This window comes from Ipomoea triloba, chromosome 7 (assembly GCF_003576645.1).
Source record: "Ipomoea triloba cultivar NCNSP0323 chromosome 7, ASM357664v1".
NCBI classification, from domain to species: domain Eukaryota; kingdom Viridiplantae; phylum Streptophyta; class Magnoliopsida; order Solanales; family Convolvulaceae; genus Ipomoea; species Ipomoea triloba.
The window spans coordinates 28,762,437-28,777,491 of NC_044922.1; the positions used below are offsets into that span (position 1 = coordinate 28,762,437).

At 35.9% G+C, this 15,055-nt stretch overlaps 2 protein-coding genes across 5 annotated transcripts in view; one reads left to right on the forward strand and one right to left on the reverse strand.

Moving 5' to 3' along the window:
- Positions 1-2,975, forward strand: part of LOC116025615 (exocyst complex component SEC10a-like) — a 13,260-nt gene extending 10,285 nt beyond the window's left edge. For 2 of the 3 annotated variants that reach the window (XM_031266914.1, XM_031266915.1), the window contains 6 exons: positions 107-204; positions 441-525; positions 1,910-1,968; positions 2,355-2,453; positions 2,540-2,623; positions 2,716-2,975. In XM_031266914.1, the coding sequence (XP_031122774.1) occupies positions 107-204; positions 441-525; positions 1,910-1,968; positions 2,355-2,453; positions 2,540-2,623; positions 2,716-2,785 (495 nt within the window). In that variant the 3' untranslated portion in view covers positions 2,786-2,975. Of the gene's footprint in view, positions 1-106; positions 205-440; positions 526-1,909; positions 1,969-2,354; positions 2,454-2,539; positions 2,624-2,715 lie in introns of those variants that run through there. The other variant, XR_004099708.1, reaches the window with a different exon arrangement.
- Positions 2,976-3,361: 386 nt separating this feature from the next.
- LOC116025250 (transmembrane 9 superfamily member 11) lies at positions 3,362-6,879 on the reverse strand. Of its 2 annotated transcripts, none has more exons than XM_031266414.1 (2): positions 6,738-6,879; positions 3,362-5,641 (listed from the first exon to the last, which is right to left on the reverse strand). In XM_031266414.1, the coding sequence occupies exon 2, from the start codon at positions 5,606-5,608 to the stop codon at positions 3,635-3,637; it is 1,974 nt and encodes a 657-aa protein (XP_031122274.1). In that variant the 5' UTR covers positions 5,609-5,641; positions 6,738-6,879; the 3' UTR covers positions 3,362-3,634. The 2 variants fall into 2 exon arrangements, with proteins under 2 accessions (XP_031122274.1, XP_031122275.1); XM_031266415.1 differs by having other exon boundaries at positions 3,362-5,642; positions 6,749-6,863.
- Between the last annotated feature and the right edge of the window lie 8,176 nt (positions 6,880-15,055).

Here is a 15,055-nt window from a genome sequence, read left to right on the forward strand (position 1 = left end):
TTTTTTTTTTTTTTTTTTTTTTTTTTTTTTTTTGTGGGTGGGTGGGGGGTGGGTTGGTGGGTTTGTTGAGAAAAGGTGTTAACTATATATTTGACGCACTGCATAGGTGGAACGCTTGCTATCAACGGAACAGAAGGCAACAGATTATCGGTCAGCTGATGATTGCATTGTCCCAGATCATCGGCCAACCATTGCCTGTACAAGGTGCATAACATAATGAAATGAAAATATCATCTTGAGTTTAATGTATTTATTGTAAAAGGATATTGTTAATAATTTATAATAAGTTGCACAATGAATCGTCTAATATCTTATAACATAGTATTGAAAATCTCTGATACATGTCTCTTTTCTTCATCATATTGTATGCTCTTACTTCTACCTGGTATATGCTTCTCTATTTTTATCTTATCAAATATTAAAATGTTTTACTCTGTCAGAGTTGTTGCTTACTCGTCCCGAGTACTTGAATCTGCATTTACTGCACTAGATGGGCTAAATAAACAAGCTTTTCTTACAGAACTGGTATATCCTTTTTCTTATTTGCTTTAAAATGTTTTTATATCTTCATTATTTGTTAATATAAGATATGCACTTGTATTCCTGTATCTGTAAAATTCCTTCTGTTTCGTTGTTTTCTCCATATTTTGATCATGAACCCTTGAACTATTTCTTCTGTTGTTTTGAGCTGACTTTTAAGTGATTGGGGCTACTGTCATTTTGAAGGTATTTTTGTGTTTTTCATATTATGCATGCACGTCATAATTTATAAGTTTCAGGATTAGCCACTCCCTAATTTTTTTTGTATCATAAATTTATTAGAAACATCTAAGCAATTGAGCAGCATGTATGTATTTAGTAGCCTGGCTGAAGCTTTTCAAATGGAATAAATGATTAGAGAAGTAACAAATACCACACTTTAAATGCTTATTAGGTAATGTCTCTTCAATTTATTGGTCAATCACTTTAGTTTTCCTTGCCTATAAATATGGGCCTTCCATAATGTTGATAGCTTTTAATGAATATTGAAAAAGATTATGAATTCGTTCCCCCTTTCTCCTCTCTATCCTCTTTGTTTCTCTTTTTTCTTCATTTCCCTCGTTTCTATCTCCTCTCAGCACTTCCTATCTGCCATCAGAAGTTATTTTTTAAAGTAACAAGTGGAATAAGGTTTTATTATGTTTGAACATTAAAAGCTGTTTCTTTTCTTTTTATTTTTTATTTTTATTTTTACAATAGACAAACTCTGGATGATTTAATATTCAAACTTGTTTCCAAAGGTAGCCAAGGTTACAATAAAGAACATCTATTAGTTTAGTGATGCTTTAGTCTAATTGTGATTAATTGATATACATTTGGATAAAAAAGGAAATTTTAATAGGTTCATTAAGCATGCACCTTGTTGAAGAAAAGGGCTTTGTAGAAGTTTGAGACTTGTAGATAGGAGTACAAGCAGCTTAGTTACTTGAGAAAAACCATTTTAGTGTTGTCCACAAACCAGCACTTAACATGCATCTTTTTTACATAGCACCTTATGTTGTTATTGTTATAGTGTTATTAATGGCTAGGTGATCAAGTTTATATAGTTGTTTAATAATTTGAATTGTTTGTCAAACTGAAGAAGGTAATCTGCTTATGGTGGTTCTTTATGCTGTGAGGCTATGCAATAGTTATGATTGTGTTTTCATCACTTCACTCAAAAAGAAGAGATTATTATAGTAGTTACTAATGGCTAGTTTATCAATTTCGTATTTTGATTATATAGTAATGTGGATATGTAACAATGGTAGTTGTATTCTCATTATTATTTTAACTCCAAAAGCAGTTTGAAATATATGGATTTTGTGAGCAAGCAGGAACTTGTAGTCTTTCTTGTATACTTGGAATAACATTGTAAAATTGTCTTCAGGGAAATCGTCTCCATAAAGGGTTGCTTAATCACTGGCAGAAGTTTACTTTTAATCCTAGGTAATCACTTTACTTTTTTAGCTGGCTTATCAGTGTGTTAAGATTGAAGAAGTGCATGATGTTTGTGATGATACTTATTGGGAACCATCCTCCACAGGCTGTGTATTAATATAATTTTATGTTTTAACAGTTGTGCGTAAGATTACTCGGACATTTAGAAGATGTATCTATGCCTTTGAAGCCTTAATGTAGAAGATATTTGAAAATCCAATTTTCGCCCTGGAGAGAGATATTTGAAAATTACTAATTAAAAATGAGAGAATAAATGAAGATTTTTATACTTAGCTTAGCATCGTAGACAGTAGTAGAGTTGGAATCCAAATTTGTTGATGAATTAAGTATAAATCTTGTTCTGAGCATGCACGTATATGGTTTGAGTTTTGCAGTGGAGGATTGCGGTTGAAACGTGATATAACAGAGTATGGGGAGTATGTGCGTGGGTTCAATGCTCCTTCAGTGGATGAAAAATTTGAATCGCTGGGCATGTGAGTTTGTTGAAACTTTAGGCCTTTGTTATTATAAATAAAGAAAGAAAGAAAGAAACTTAATGGTGTTTTTGTTGTGGGTGTAGCATGGCAAATGTGTTTATTGTTGCTCCTGAAAGCCTGTCCTCTCTAGTTGAGGGAACCCCAAGTATCAGGAAGGACGCACAGAAGTAAGTTTGTATTCTTTTTGAATTTGATACACATATACATATAGCCGCGAAAACTCATGTGTTTTTTGAATTGGGTGTAAATGATATGACAGGTTTATTCAGCTTCGAGATGACTACAAGAGTGAAAAGCTTGCCTCTAAACTGGGCTCCATCTTTGGCTAAGGCACTATTACTGACAACTCAAACTGCTTCACTGTCGCCAGCCATTATGCTAAAACATTATATAATATATAGATTACAATTATTGTTGGAATGACTATTGGCAGCTTAGCTTAGTTTAGGTGGAATGACTGTCTCCATAACTGTGTAGCCAATTGGGGGTTGTTGGAAAGTAAATTTTTTTACCTAAGCAGTTTAGGGTTTGTTTGGTAACCCGTAAAATAACTTTTTGAGTGTCTAGTAGCATCTGGAAAATGTTTTCCATTGACCAAGGAAAATCAACTCATTTTTCCGAAAAATGACTTACGAAATTTTCATTTTCCAAAATCGTCAGTTCGCATGTTTTTTGCCAAAACCAACCCATTTTGCCGCCCGGAAACTAGAAACCAGAGCAGTTTGACCTTTGTGTTTTTTTTTTCTCTTTTCTTTTATAATAAATTTACTATTTTATATATTTTTATATTTTAAATAAAATAATAAAAATATATAATTATCCCTAATCCAACCAAACACACAAAGATAGTTTTCCCTAATCCAACCAAACACTGAAAAGAAAAATGCTTTTCGAAAAATAACTCATTTTTCAGAAGTCATTTTTTCTGCTTTCAAAACAGACCCTTAAGTGATAATATCAATGGTTGCATCTAAGAAACAAATAATCATTTAACAAAGAACAGGTGGGTGATGTTTATTGTTCATCTTCACATCTTCTTCCTCCCTATGAAACAGCAATAATAATAATACAAGAAAGAAATATAATTACTACTACTAGTATACTCTCAATGAGTTCCTGTTTTTTGGCCGTATTCCTCCTACCTTACCTTTAGAGAGCTTTAGAGAGAGGCTGTTCAATCAATCCAGTTTGACAGAAGAGAACAAGTAATGCACAAACCAGAAGGAGGATATGAAGCCAACTGTACCAGTTGCAAGCATGATTGCCAGAACCATGAAAAGAGAATACCCTAGGTAAAGGGTAGCAGAAACAGGTCCGCTCAAGCTCTTCAGGTCAAACACCAGATAGTTAACAGAGTATAGGAAAATGTACATGGCAACAGATCCAGAAGCAAAGAAGGACTTCCACCACCACTGCCAGTCCTCCACACAGAGGTGCATGTACGTCAAAACAAGCGACACCTCAGCACACACCACCACCAGTAGGATCATAACAATCAGCAGAAATCCAAACACATAGTATACGCGCCCCATCCACAGACTCGACATGATAAAGAAGAGCTCAATGAAAAGTGTGCCGAAAGGTAGGGTACCAGCACCAAGGACTAATAGCCAAGATGGATATTTTTGAGCAGGAATTTCACGTGGGATTTGGTTCGTTCTCACTGGATACTCAATGTGAGGTGCCTTTGCCCCAAGGTATCCTCCAACCAGAGTAAGGGGAACGGAGATGCAGAACCATAGCAGAATGAGAACAACAAACAGGGAGAATGGAATGGCTCCTGTACTTTGACTACCCCACAATAAGAAATTTAAAGTAGTGAGTATAAGGAATGAAATACCAGGGAAGAAACAGGCAGCTTTCCATGAAACCGAAACCCAGCCCTTGTGATCACCGCAAAAGATTGTCCTCCAAAGACGAACAGCAACATAGCCAGCTGCAACACCAAGAATCATGTAGATAAACAGCATACCCGTAATCAATGTTCCACGCGAAGCTGGGGACATGAATCCAAGAGCAGCAAACAGAATAGTTGCCACTCCCATTCCTAGGATCTGAACTCCATCTCCAACCATCACACACAACAATGCTGGATTGCTTGGTGCTCGAAACACATCAGCAACAACAAGTTTCCACCCTGATAACTCCTCATTCATCTGGGCTTGGGCCTCTTTGTCAAGCTCCTCATACCTTGTGAGATCCCGTCTAACAGTCCTCAAGAAGATCACAAGCACGATTCCAGCTAAGAAAGTAATAACCATGAGAGAGTTGAGAATAGAGAACCAGTGCACCTTTGCCCCCTCCATCTTCAAATATGCATCCCACCTCGATGGCCACTTGATATCACTCTCAACAAAATTGACCTCATAGGAAAAGGCCACAGGTTCATTTTCTTTAATAGCCATTCCAACTGTAGTAGGGTCACACTTAATCGGAGATGGGTATTTACCATACATCTTCAAGTTCTTCAATGACTCGGCATTGTGCTGGAAACTACAAGGGACAACCTCAAACCCAACAACCATATACCCTGGTGCCCCAGATCCAGTTTTGCCAACTGTAGGGATCACCTCAGCTGCATCCCCAGTACCCATCACACTAGCCATATTAGTCTCCTCGTACTTATGAACAAGAACAGTAAACCTCAAGTGGTTAAACACATAATACGAATCTTGAACCTTAATCCCAATGGGGTAACCAGTCCACCTCAAGAAAAACCCCTCCTTTGGAGTATACCTAATTGCAGGTAAATTATCAAGGATCAAGTTCACCTGATACATCTCATCAATCCTCTTCTTGAACAGCTTAAACTCCTCCCCAGACAATGGCTTTGACTGACACAGGAAAATCTGAGTTTCATTTCTGTACATCTTAAACTTATAAGGTGAGTTCTCAATCCTGTCCCCCATAAGGAGCTCACCAAGATTTTCAGCACTGTCCTTGATGCCCTCTTGTGGCTCACAGAAGGGCAAACTATAGTAACTAAAAGGCATCTCAGTGTCAATTGAAGTCAGTGAATTGACCTTCACATTCAACATATCCCCAACCCCATATTTGTGTGGGTAACTGCCCGGCAGATAAAACCCATGACCCAATCCCCACACCAAGCACATAAATAAAACCCAGATCTTAAACTTCTCCAAAAACCCCATTTTGTGTTGGTTGGTTAATCAGATCTGGCTGACCTAGATAAAGAAAACCAAAGTACAATGTCAAGAATTATGCGGTTTGCTTTTCAAAAAAAAAAAGAAGAATTATGCGGTTTCAAAGTGGGCGGTTTCAAAGAGGGCACATCAAGATCCAATCAATATAAGGAAGATGTTACAAATGTAAGACGAGATGATAACAGAGTTTCAGTTGAAAATGGCATTGAAGGAAAGATAAAGAGAAACATTAAACGGAAAGTTATAGATGATACACATGTGTAGGCAACAGAATTCTGATATCATCCCACCCAGCCAATTGGTGGTTGTTGGAAAGTAAATTTTTTTACCTCTATAAAAGAAAGCAGTTTAAGTAATAATATCAAGGGAATTGAAGGCTAAAATAAACACAATGGTTGCATCTAAGAAACAAATAATCATTTAACAAAAGAACAGGTGGGTGATGTTTATTGTTCATCTTCACATCTTCTTCCTCCCTATGAAACAACAATATAATAACAATACAAGAAAGAAATATAATTACTACTACTGGTATACTCTCAATGATATTCTGTCTGGCATAATAATAATACAAGAAAGAAATAATAATAATAATAATAATAATAATAATAATAATAATACAAGAAAGAAAATCTTGGTGAGCTCCTTATGGGGGACAGGATTGAGAGCTCACCAAGATTTTCAGCACTGTCCTTAATGCCCTCTTGTGGCTTACAGAAGGGCAAATTATAGTAACTAAAAGGCATCTCAGTGTCAATTGAAGTCAATGAATTGACCTTCACATTCAACAAATCCCCAACCCCATATTTGTGAGGGTAACTGCCCGGCAGATAAAACCCATGACCCAATACCCACACCAAGCACATAAATAAAACCCAGATCTTAAACTTCTCCAAAAACCCCATTTTGATCAGATCTGGCTGACCTAGATCAAGAAAACCAAAGTACAATGTCAAGAATTATGCGGGTTTCAAAGAGGGCACATCAAGATCCAATCAATATAAGGAAGATGTTACGAATGTAAGACGAGATGGTTACAGAGTTTCAGTTGAAAATGACATTGAAAGAAGATAAAGAGAAACATTAAACGGAAAGTTATAGATCTAATCTAACTCACCTCCAGGCTACAGCAGAAGGGAAAAAAACGCGGCACTGCAACAGTAGATTTAGAGAGAGAATGAGAAGAGAAGAGAAGAGAAGAGCAGAGGACTAGAAAGAAAGAAAGTCATCACTCCTACATTTTATACCAATTCTTTCCGTGACCGTCGGTGTGAGATCTTGATGACACTCGCTGAAACGTTAAACTGAATGACTATTATGCCCCTCACAGAATCTATCTCTTGTACACTTGAATCCATTTTCGTTTTTTGTTTTGTTTTTTAATAAAGAAAAATCTATGTAACAGTACAGCTGAAGTCAATTTCATTTCCTTGTTTTGTTTTTATGAAATCATACCTAAATACTAAGCCTCTAATATTCATGCGATTGGGCCGTAAGAGGTGCCCTGAGCCCAATACTCACATGTTTTTTATACTAAGTCCAATATCAATCATTTTTCTATGGATCATGATCCACACAATTGTATAGATGGACCATAAATAAAAAGTAAACTATTTGTGTATGTAAAATACATTATTTGACTACTGGAATTATATTATTTTCTATGCTATCAAATAATGTACTTTTAATATATTAAAAATGTACCTTGTACTCATTATCCGTATAAAAATTTTCCGTCCAATATTCAATGCGAATTGGGCCGATCAAGGTTTTCCTAAGCCTAATACTCACAAGTGTTTGATTCTAAGTCCAATATTCAATGACAATTGGGCCGAAAGAGGTTGTTCTAAGCCCAATACTCACAAGTGTTTGATTCTAAGTCCAATATTCAATGACAATTGGGCCGAAAGAGGTTGTTCTAAGCCCAATACTCACAAGTGTTTGATACTAAGTCCAATATCCAAACAAATTGGGCTGAAAGAGGGATTCTAAGCCCAATACTCACAAGTGTTTGATACTAAGTCCAATATCCAAACAAATTGGGCTGAAAGAGGGATTCTAAGCCCAATACTCACAAGTGTTTGATACTAAGTCCAATATCCAAACAAATTGGGCTGAAAGAGGTATTCTAAGCCCAATACTCACAAGTGTTTGATACTAAGTCCAATATCCAAAAAAATTGGGCTGAAAGAGGTATTCTAAGCCCAATACTCACAAGTGTTTGATTCTAAGTCCAATATTCAATGACAATTGGGCCGAAAGAGGTTGTTCTAAGCCCAATACTCACAAGTGTTTGATTCTAAGTCTAATATTCATGCGAATTGGGCCGAAAGAGGTGCTGTAAGCCCAATACACACGGGTGTTTGAAACTAAGTCCAATATTCAATGAAAATTGGGCCAAAAGAGGTATTCTAAGCCCAAGACTCACAAGTGTTTGATCCTAAGTCCAATATTCAATGCGAATTGGGGCTGGAAGAGGTATTCTAAGCCCAATACTCACAAGTGTTTGATACTAAGTCCAATATCCAAACAAATTGGGCTGAAAGAGGTATTCTAAGCCCAATACTCACAAGTGTTTGATTTTTTAGTCGAATATCGAATGCGAATTGAGCTGAAAGAGGCATTCTAAGCCCAATACTCATAAGTGTTTGATTCTTAAGTCCAATACCCAATGCCAATTGGGCTGAAAGAGGCACTATAAGCCCAATTCTCACAAGTGTTTGATTCTAAGTCCAATATCCAATGCGAATTGGGCTAAAAGAGGTAATCTAAGCCCAATAGTCACAAGCCCACATTCAATGTGAATTCGGGGGTTTGATTATAAGGCCCTAACTAGGCTAGCTAGCATTTTAACTTAGTTGATTGAGGTGAAGAGGGTGAGTGTGTACATGAGACTTTACGTTTGTTTTTGAAGCAAAATCAAATATTTTAGAAATGTACACAGCTCAGCAATATTCATAACATGTATGCTATATTTTTTCAATTTAAATTTATTTTATTGGCAACATAGGATGAGTAGTATTGTTTACAAACTATTACAAGGGATATATACTTTTTAAAATATTAAAATTTGTAAAACAGAGGAAAAAAATTAAAATTAAAGAGACTTAGGTACAGTAGGTAAGAAATTTGCGTGATTTGCAAAAATTTGGGATAAAAAGCTCAATCAACAATTTCAACACGTCTGGAAAAAACATCATTCATTTTATTCATTGCTAACCTCTGCACTCTTTCGTGTAATACAATAATAGTTGTAGGTATTGAATTGTGTTTTCTTTAATTAGGTACAGTTAGCTAATAATGTTTTTATTTGTTAGATCCCATGTGTTAAAAGCAGAAATTTGACAAGTACGTCGTGGTCGAATATTAGTGAATATGAAATATGATTTAATTTTTAGTATATGATTTAATAGAGGCTTGTGAGTTGTGATGAAGCGCGTTTATGATGGTTTTGAGCATTTCCAGCGCAGCGCAAGGCAAAGTGGTGTTCAGGGAATATAATTGAATAGTCAAAGTAGTAGCTCATCTCTGCTCAGCTAGCTTAAGAATATAAATGGGGACACTCCCAACAAATAACACTTGTCTTAAGAATATAAATGGGCCGGGGACACTCCCAACAAATAACACCTGTCTTTCCATTCCCAAAAATGACGCAATTCTTTTTGAATCACATGGAAGTTTGTAATCCCTACTTAAAAGTGTGTTTTAATTAGATTAAATATGCTTTGCGACTTTAGTTAGGAACTGATCATAAAGAGGTAACTAGTATAGTTTGTCCATAACTAATCAACTCAAACCAAGAATAGTAATAGGTAGTGATGGGTGATAGAAAGATAGACGATCGAAAGCAGAAGACGATGGTTAAAAGAAGAGGGTAGAGGCAGATTCAAGAGATGGTTGAAAGAAGGGCCAGGTCGAGCGATGGGCGGTTCAATTGATCGAAGGTTGGCTAGCTTATAGGGGTGAATGAATGGAAGAGATTACAAGAAGAGGACAAGATGGTCAGAACGATGGCCGGTCGACGACCAATGGTCACTCGATGGCCAGCGGGATAAACACAAGATGTTTCGTTGCAATTGAGTTAAGATCTCAAGAATTACACCAAGTATATATCGAGCCAAGGAAGTCAAAGTAGGAGGAGTTAGACTCGACTAGTAGTCCCGTCTGAGTCCTGGTGGAAGGTATGCGAGAATCAACCAAAGGCTCGTCCTTGACAAGCCTGGTGAAGGTCATGCAGACCAAGCGGTCGGAGCCACGAAGAGCTGGAATGAAGCAAAATAGGAAGCTTCCTAAGGTGGTGGAAATCAGGCGCAGATCCCTTAGCGCGTGATAAGGAAAGTAGATCAAAGTAGTTTAGGAAACTCTTCCAAATGTAATAAGAAAAGAAATCTCAAGCATTTATGATAGTTTAAGTTGCCATGTAGAGGTTAACCCCCTCTTTGTATAAATAGGGGCATTGGACCTTGAAAAAGGTTAAGCAATTTTATAATACAAGAACGACCGAAACGCTGCTTCTAATACATCACAATACTTAAACTATTTTTCGGTAGTGTTTGCCTGCCATTTGACTATTACATGGTTGGTAAAACCAACATGTAGTTTATAAAGGGATTCAATTTTTATTTTGAGTGAAAAAAATGTTTTAGAGGATGAGGAAAACTTGTTATCACTATTTAAGCGTATATTAAACAAACCTCGCTCTTGTGTATAGTAGTACATAAACCATACGTAAGAAATAAATTGCACTAGAAAGATCTTGTACGATGAACTCAATCGAGTAAAAATTGACAAATCGCATTCGTTAAGATGTTTTGGACATTATGAATTAATATAAAATGGTTGTTGAAGTTAAATGACAAAAATTTGGAACTTTTTATAAAGTTGATCGAATATTTAAAATGAAAAGAAGAAATCAAAGTCATCCATCATATCGTGAGTTCGTGACTAGCAATATTAGTATGTACTCCGTATAAATTAAGAAATAAAATGCAAAATAAACTAAATTAAGTTATGTATCGCAGAGAAATCTGCAGTCAATAGTAATACATATTACATAACCTAGGTAGCGGTAAAAACAGCGGGAATGCCGCGTATGGCGGCGACATATGAGTTAAGATGCCAATAAATAGAATAGTACTAGGAGGAGAGGAGTTAGAGTAGAATACAACAACCCAACCTTTTTTTTATTTCTTTATTTCTTTAGCTTTCTTCCATAGCTAGCTTCCCCTTTTTATTTATTACGCCTCTCATTTCTCCATTTTCTTCTCTCCCATCCCATCTCCGATCTCTCCTCCTCAGCCCTTTTTTTTTTTTTTTTTCCTCCGTTTAACAAAATTCACAATACTGGAGATCATATATTGATATATATATATATATATATATCGTGTTGAAGCGCGTGCGCACGCACGGCCAGCGCTATATATATAGAAATGAACGCCGGAGCGGCCGGCGATGGGTTACTTCGGGGTATGTTCGAGGGGAGTATTTCCGGGCACGACACCGGCATCCAACGCCGCCCCTACCACAAAAACTGCGGCTGCGCGTTGCACAAATCGCGTGGCCATTGCCACCATTCCCCCAAGCACGCGCACGTTTCGTACCCCATCCGCCGATCCTGGAGCGACGGTTGTCTAGCTTTGGCCGCCGCCGCCGCCGCAACCACCGCCTCCAACTCGCCGTCCCCCTGTTGCTCTCCCACCGCTGCCGTGGCCTCCGCCAATGACAGTATCGCGCGTAAGAGACACAGCTCCATGATATTCTCGATTGATGAAGAAGACGACGGGGACAACAAATAGGATCCGGCGAGGTTTGAGCTGAGGCATATATATGTGTAACTTTAATTTTCTTGAATTAATTTGTTTCTTTTCCTTTAATTCCAGAATTATTATTTGATTTCGATAATAGCGCAGCATTCAATTCGTTGAATGTAACAAATTAAACAGCTAGCGTTAATTTTAATTAATTGATTTAATTCTGTACCATGCGTGTTAATTAATCCTAAATCATCATACATCCATATATTTCGATTCCTTAAATTATACTACATTTTCCCTTGCTGCTTGGTGAGACTCATTGAATTGTCTGTCCGGTAGGGACCTCCAAAATGGGAAGAGAGATCGAATTGAATTAATGCAAAATATTTCATTTCGATTAATAGGAGCGATGGATATTGACCTGGTAGTCTCATTCAAATAACCCAATAAATATAGAATAATAAAAAATGAAGACAAGGATAATGGATGTAGAACAAGTATGTTGGTCATGGAGACTTAATCCTATTGAGACATGTCAAGCTATTACAAGAGGGTCCAGTGTGATGTCTTAACGAGACAATTTAGCAAGAATTTATATTACTTTGTTCAATTTATAACTTCCTGCGAAAGGGTGGAAAGGTTACAACCGCCTTGCTCAGCCGAGCATTGAGCAATGCTCGGTCTAGATGACCGAGTGCTGGATCGGAATACCAAGGTCAATTTAGAGCTTCTTACATTCAGTCGAGTTTGATTTTTTTCGGGTTGATTCGTACTGCCTGGGTGCCTTTATGATATATTCATCAAAGAGTATGTATAATTAATTAATTTAATAGTAATAATAGAGAATAAATAGGAGAAATGAAATGAAAATCTAAAACTTTGTAGCTGACTAGCTGTATCTTAATTACATTTTAATTTACAAGTAGATTAGTGCGAGAGTAGATGGAATAAAACATGCACAACATCTTAGTTTAGTGGTGGCACATGGGTGGCACTATGTTACCTTAACGTTTTCCTGGGCACACCCACCAACAGGCTACAGCTAAGATTGTCCACCTCTCACGTGCATGGTCGGTTCATTTAATTAACAATTTCATCATTTTCGCCCAACCAATTTCTACACTCTTACTAATGAATTGAAACAGATAGAGCTTTTAACTGTCTGATTAGTTAGTTGAGTATTAGTTGAGTATGTGGATGTAATTAATGGTTTTCCTTAATATCAAACTGTTTTGTCGGTTTAGATTACACCTCAGATCAATAGGCCATTTTTTTTAAAAAAACATAAATTTGGAGTCGAGAAGAATTTTAACTATGAATATATATATATATAGGTGTGGATCGTGGATTGTAATACAAGGCGGCTGGTATATATGGTAGCTAGCTAGAATGCAAATTGCAGAAGGAATACATATACGTTAATAGTTGGGTTTAATTTGGATGGTTTTGTACATTAATTCACTGAATGCATAACACGTACAACACTAGACGAAGCTAAGTTGGACCGCAATGCACATGCATCCAAAAGACTAAATACAATTGTATAATACGTGTACACTTCTTTCCGTAAGGGCCGTTAGTTGAATCAAATTTATCTGTCCCATAATTACATTTTATGTTGGGGGAGGGGCCGGGTTCAGATAGATATTTATAGGCTAGCTCCCACATGCATTTTCTGGATTATTCAACTTTGATATTTCTAGAACATGCATCCAACCGCATTACTTTTTTCCAAAATTATTGTACTTCCAAAACCTAAATATACCTTAATTAACCGCTTAGACCAATTCATATATATCATTATATTAACTCCTACAAAAAAAATAAAAATAAAAAAAAATCCGTAAAGGTTGGGACTACAAATTTTCTCTCTATTTGATCATCACTAACTAACATCATATATTATAAATTTATTTAATAACAAAACTTTACGTATACTTTTGAGTAATGAGGGAAATATATAGTCACTACTCACTTCCTTGTGACATTATCTAAGCTTATGTACAGAATAAACTTTATTTTGTTATTACTCAAAAAAAATGGTAAAAGATCACAAAGAGATAAAACAATCTAGATTATCGATAGCTAGCTCAAACCAAGACAGTAAGTAGGCCATTCTATTGATTAAATCTACGGGCCGGTCATTTATATGAGCATAGAGATCTATATTCGAGCGCCCCACTAGTCCACTAACAGGATAGGTAAGGAATAACTCTGGATCTGATTTCTTGAATTGGAGCTACAATTTCGTTGAGCCGACTAGCATCCCTTTCCACACGTACAATACTAGAAGAAGCTAAGTTGGACCACAATGAAAAGACTAAATAGAATTATATTGCATAATACGTGTACACTTTTTTCCATAGGGTTGAATCAAAATTTTCACTATTTGTATCCATAACTATTAACTACATGTATACATGCATGCAGCATGCAATTTTAGTTGGGGGCCAGGATCAGATAGATATTTCTAGGCCCCCACATGCATTTTCTGGATTATTCAACTTTGATATTTCTAGAACATGTATGCAACCGCATTACAATTTTTAAGATTATTTTAATTACCACGAAAACCTAAATATTCCTTAACTGATTCACTTCATATATCATTAATTTCAAACAAAAAAAATGTCTGGTGTTGAAAATAAAATCTTTCTCTCTATTCCATCACTTAGTGACATCATGTACTATATATTTATTTAACACGGAACCATACATATACTTTGTCCCATACCTACATACATATTACATAGGTGGACTAATGATTAAAATTTATACATGCAAAATTTTTATATTTGACAGTAAGAATGTTACTAAATAATACTTGTGTATAAATAAATAGAGAAAGTTGTATTGTTTGTTTGTCTCACTTCTTATCACAAAGACTCGGTATGTATACTAGCCTAGTTTAATAATGTAATGACTAGCAAGTACTCTCATCTATGTGCAATGACTCTTTAATAATTGTTAGGTCCCTAACTAGCTAATAAATGCATTGGTTGAGCATTACATGCATCATTATATTCCACATATTTTTTGCTCAGCTCCTAACCAATTGCTTTGACTATTTGAAGTTATATCAAGAGTGTTTCAAGTTGGATCAAATTATACTCTCAATATTATACTATTAAAATGTTTTTTTTTTTTTGAAAACCTATTAAAATGTTAATATGTGAATTGTTCATGTAAAGATACACCGTACCATTTTTGCGTCGTAATAATATGTTAATTATGCCAATTGAGTGGACATTAATATTCGATACAACCAACAAATTTAAAGAGGCAATTGCAGTTTTTAAGATTGATGATACACCATGCATTCCAATAAGGCAATCGGTAATTGGAAAATGATTTATCATTAAAGTCTACCTTGTTTGATCAATTTAATATAAGTGTGGCAAATTATCCTGTGGACCCAGGTCCACATTGCAAGGTGGACCTGGGTCTAAAACTACGTCGTTTTTGTCTTCTTTTTTTTTTTTTTTTAAAAAAAAAAATTAGTAAACATATTGATGAATATAGAGTTGTCCAAAAATGTGTGAATGTAGAGGTTTCAAAGTGTGAATGTAGAGTATAGAAATCGTGAATGTAGATTTATGATTGTGTGAATGTAGAGTTGCCCAGAAATGTGTGAATGTGGAGGTTTCAAATTGTGAATATGGAGCATAGAAATCGTGAATGT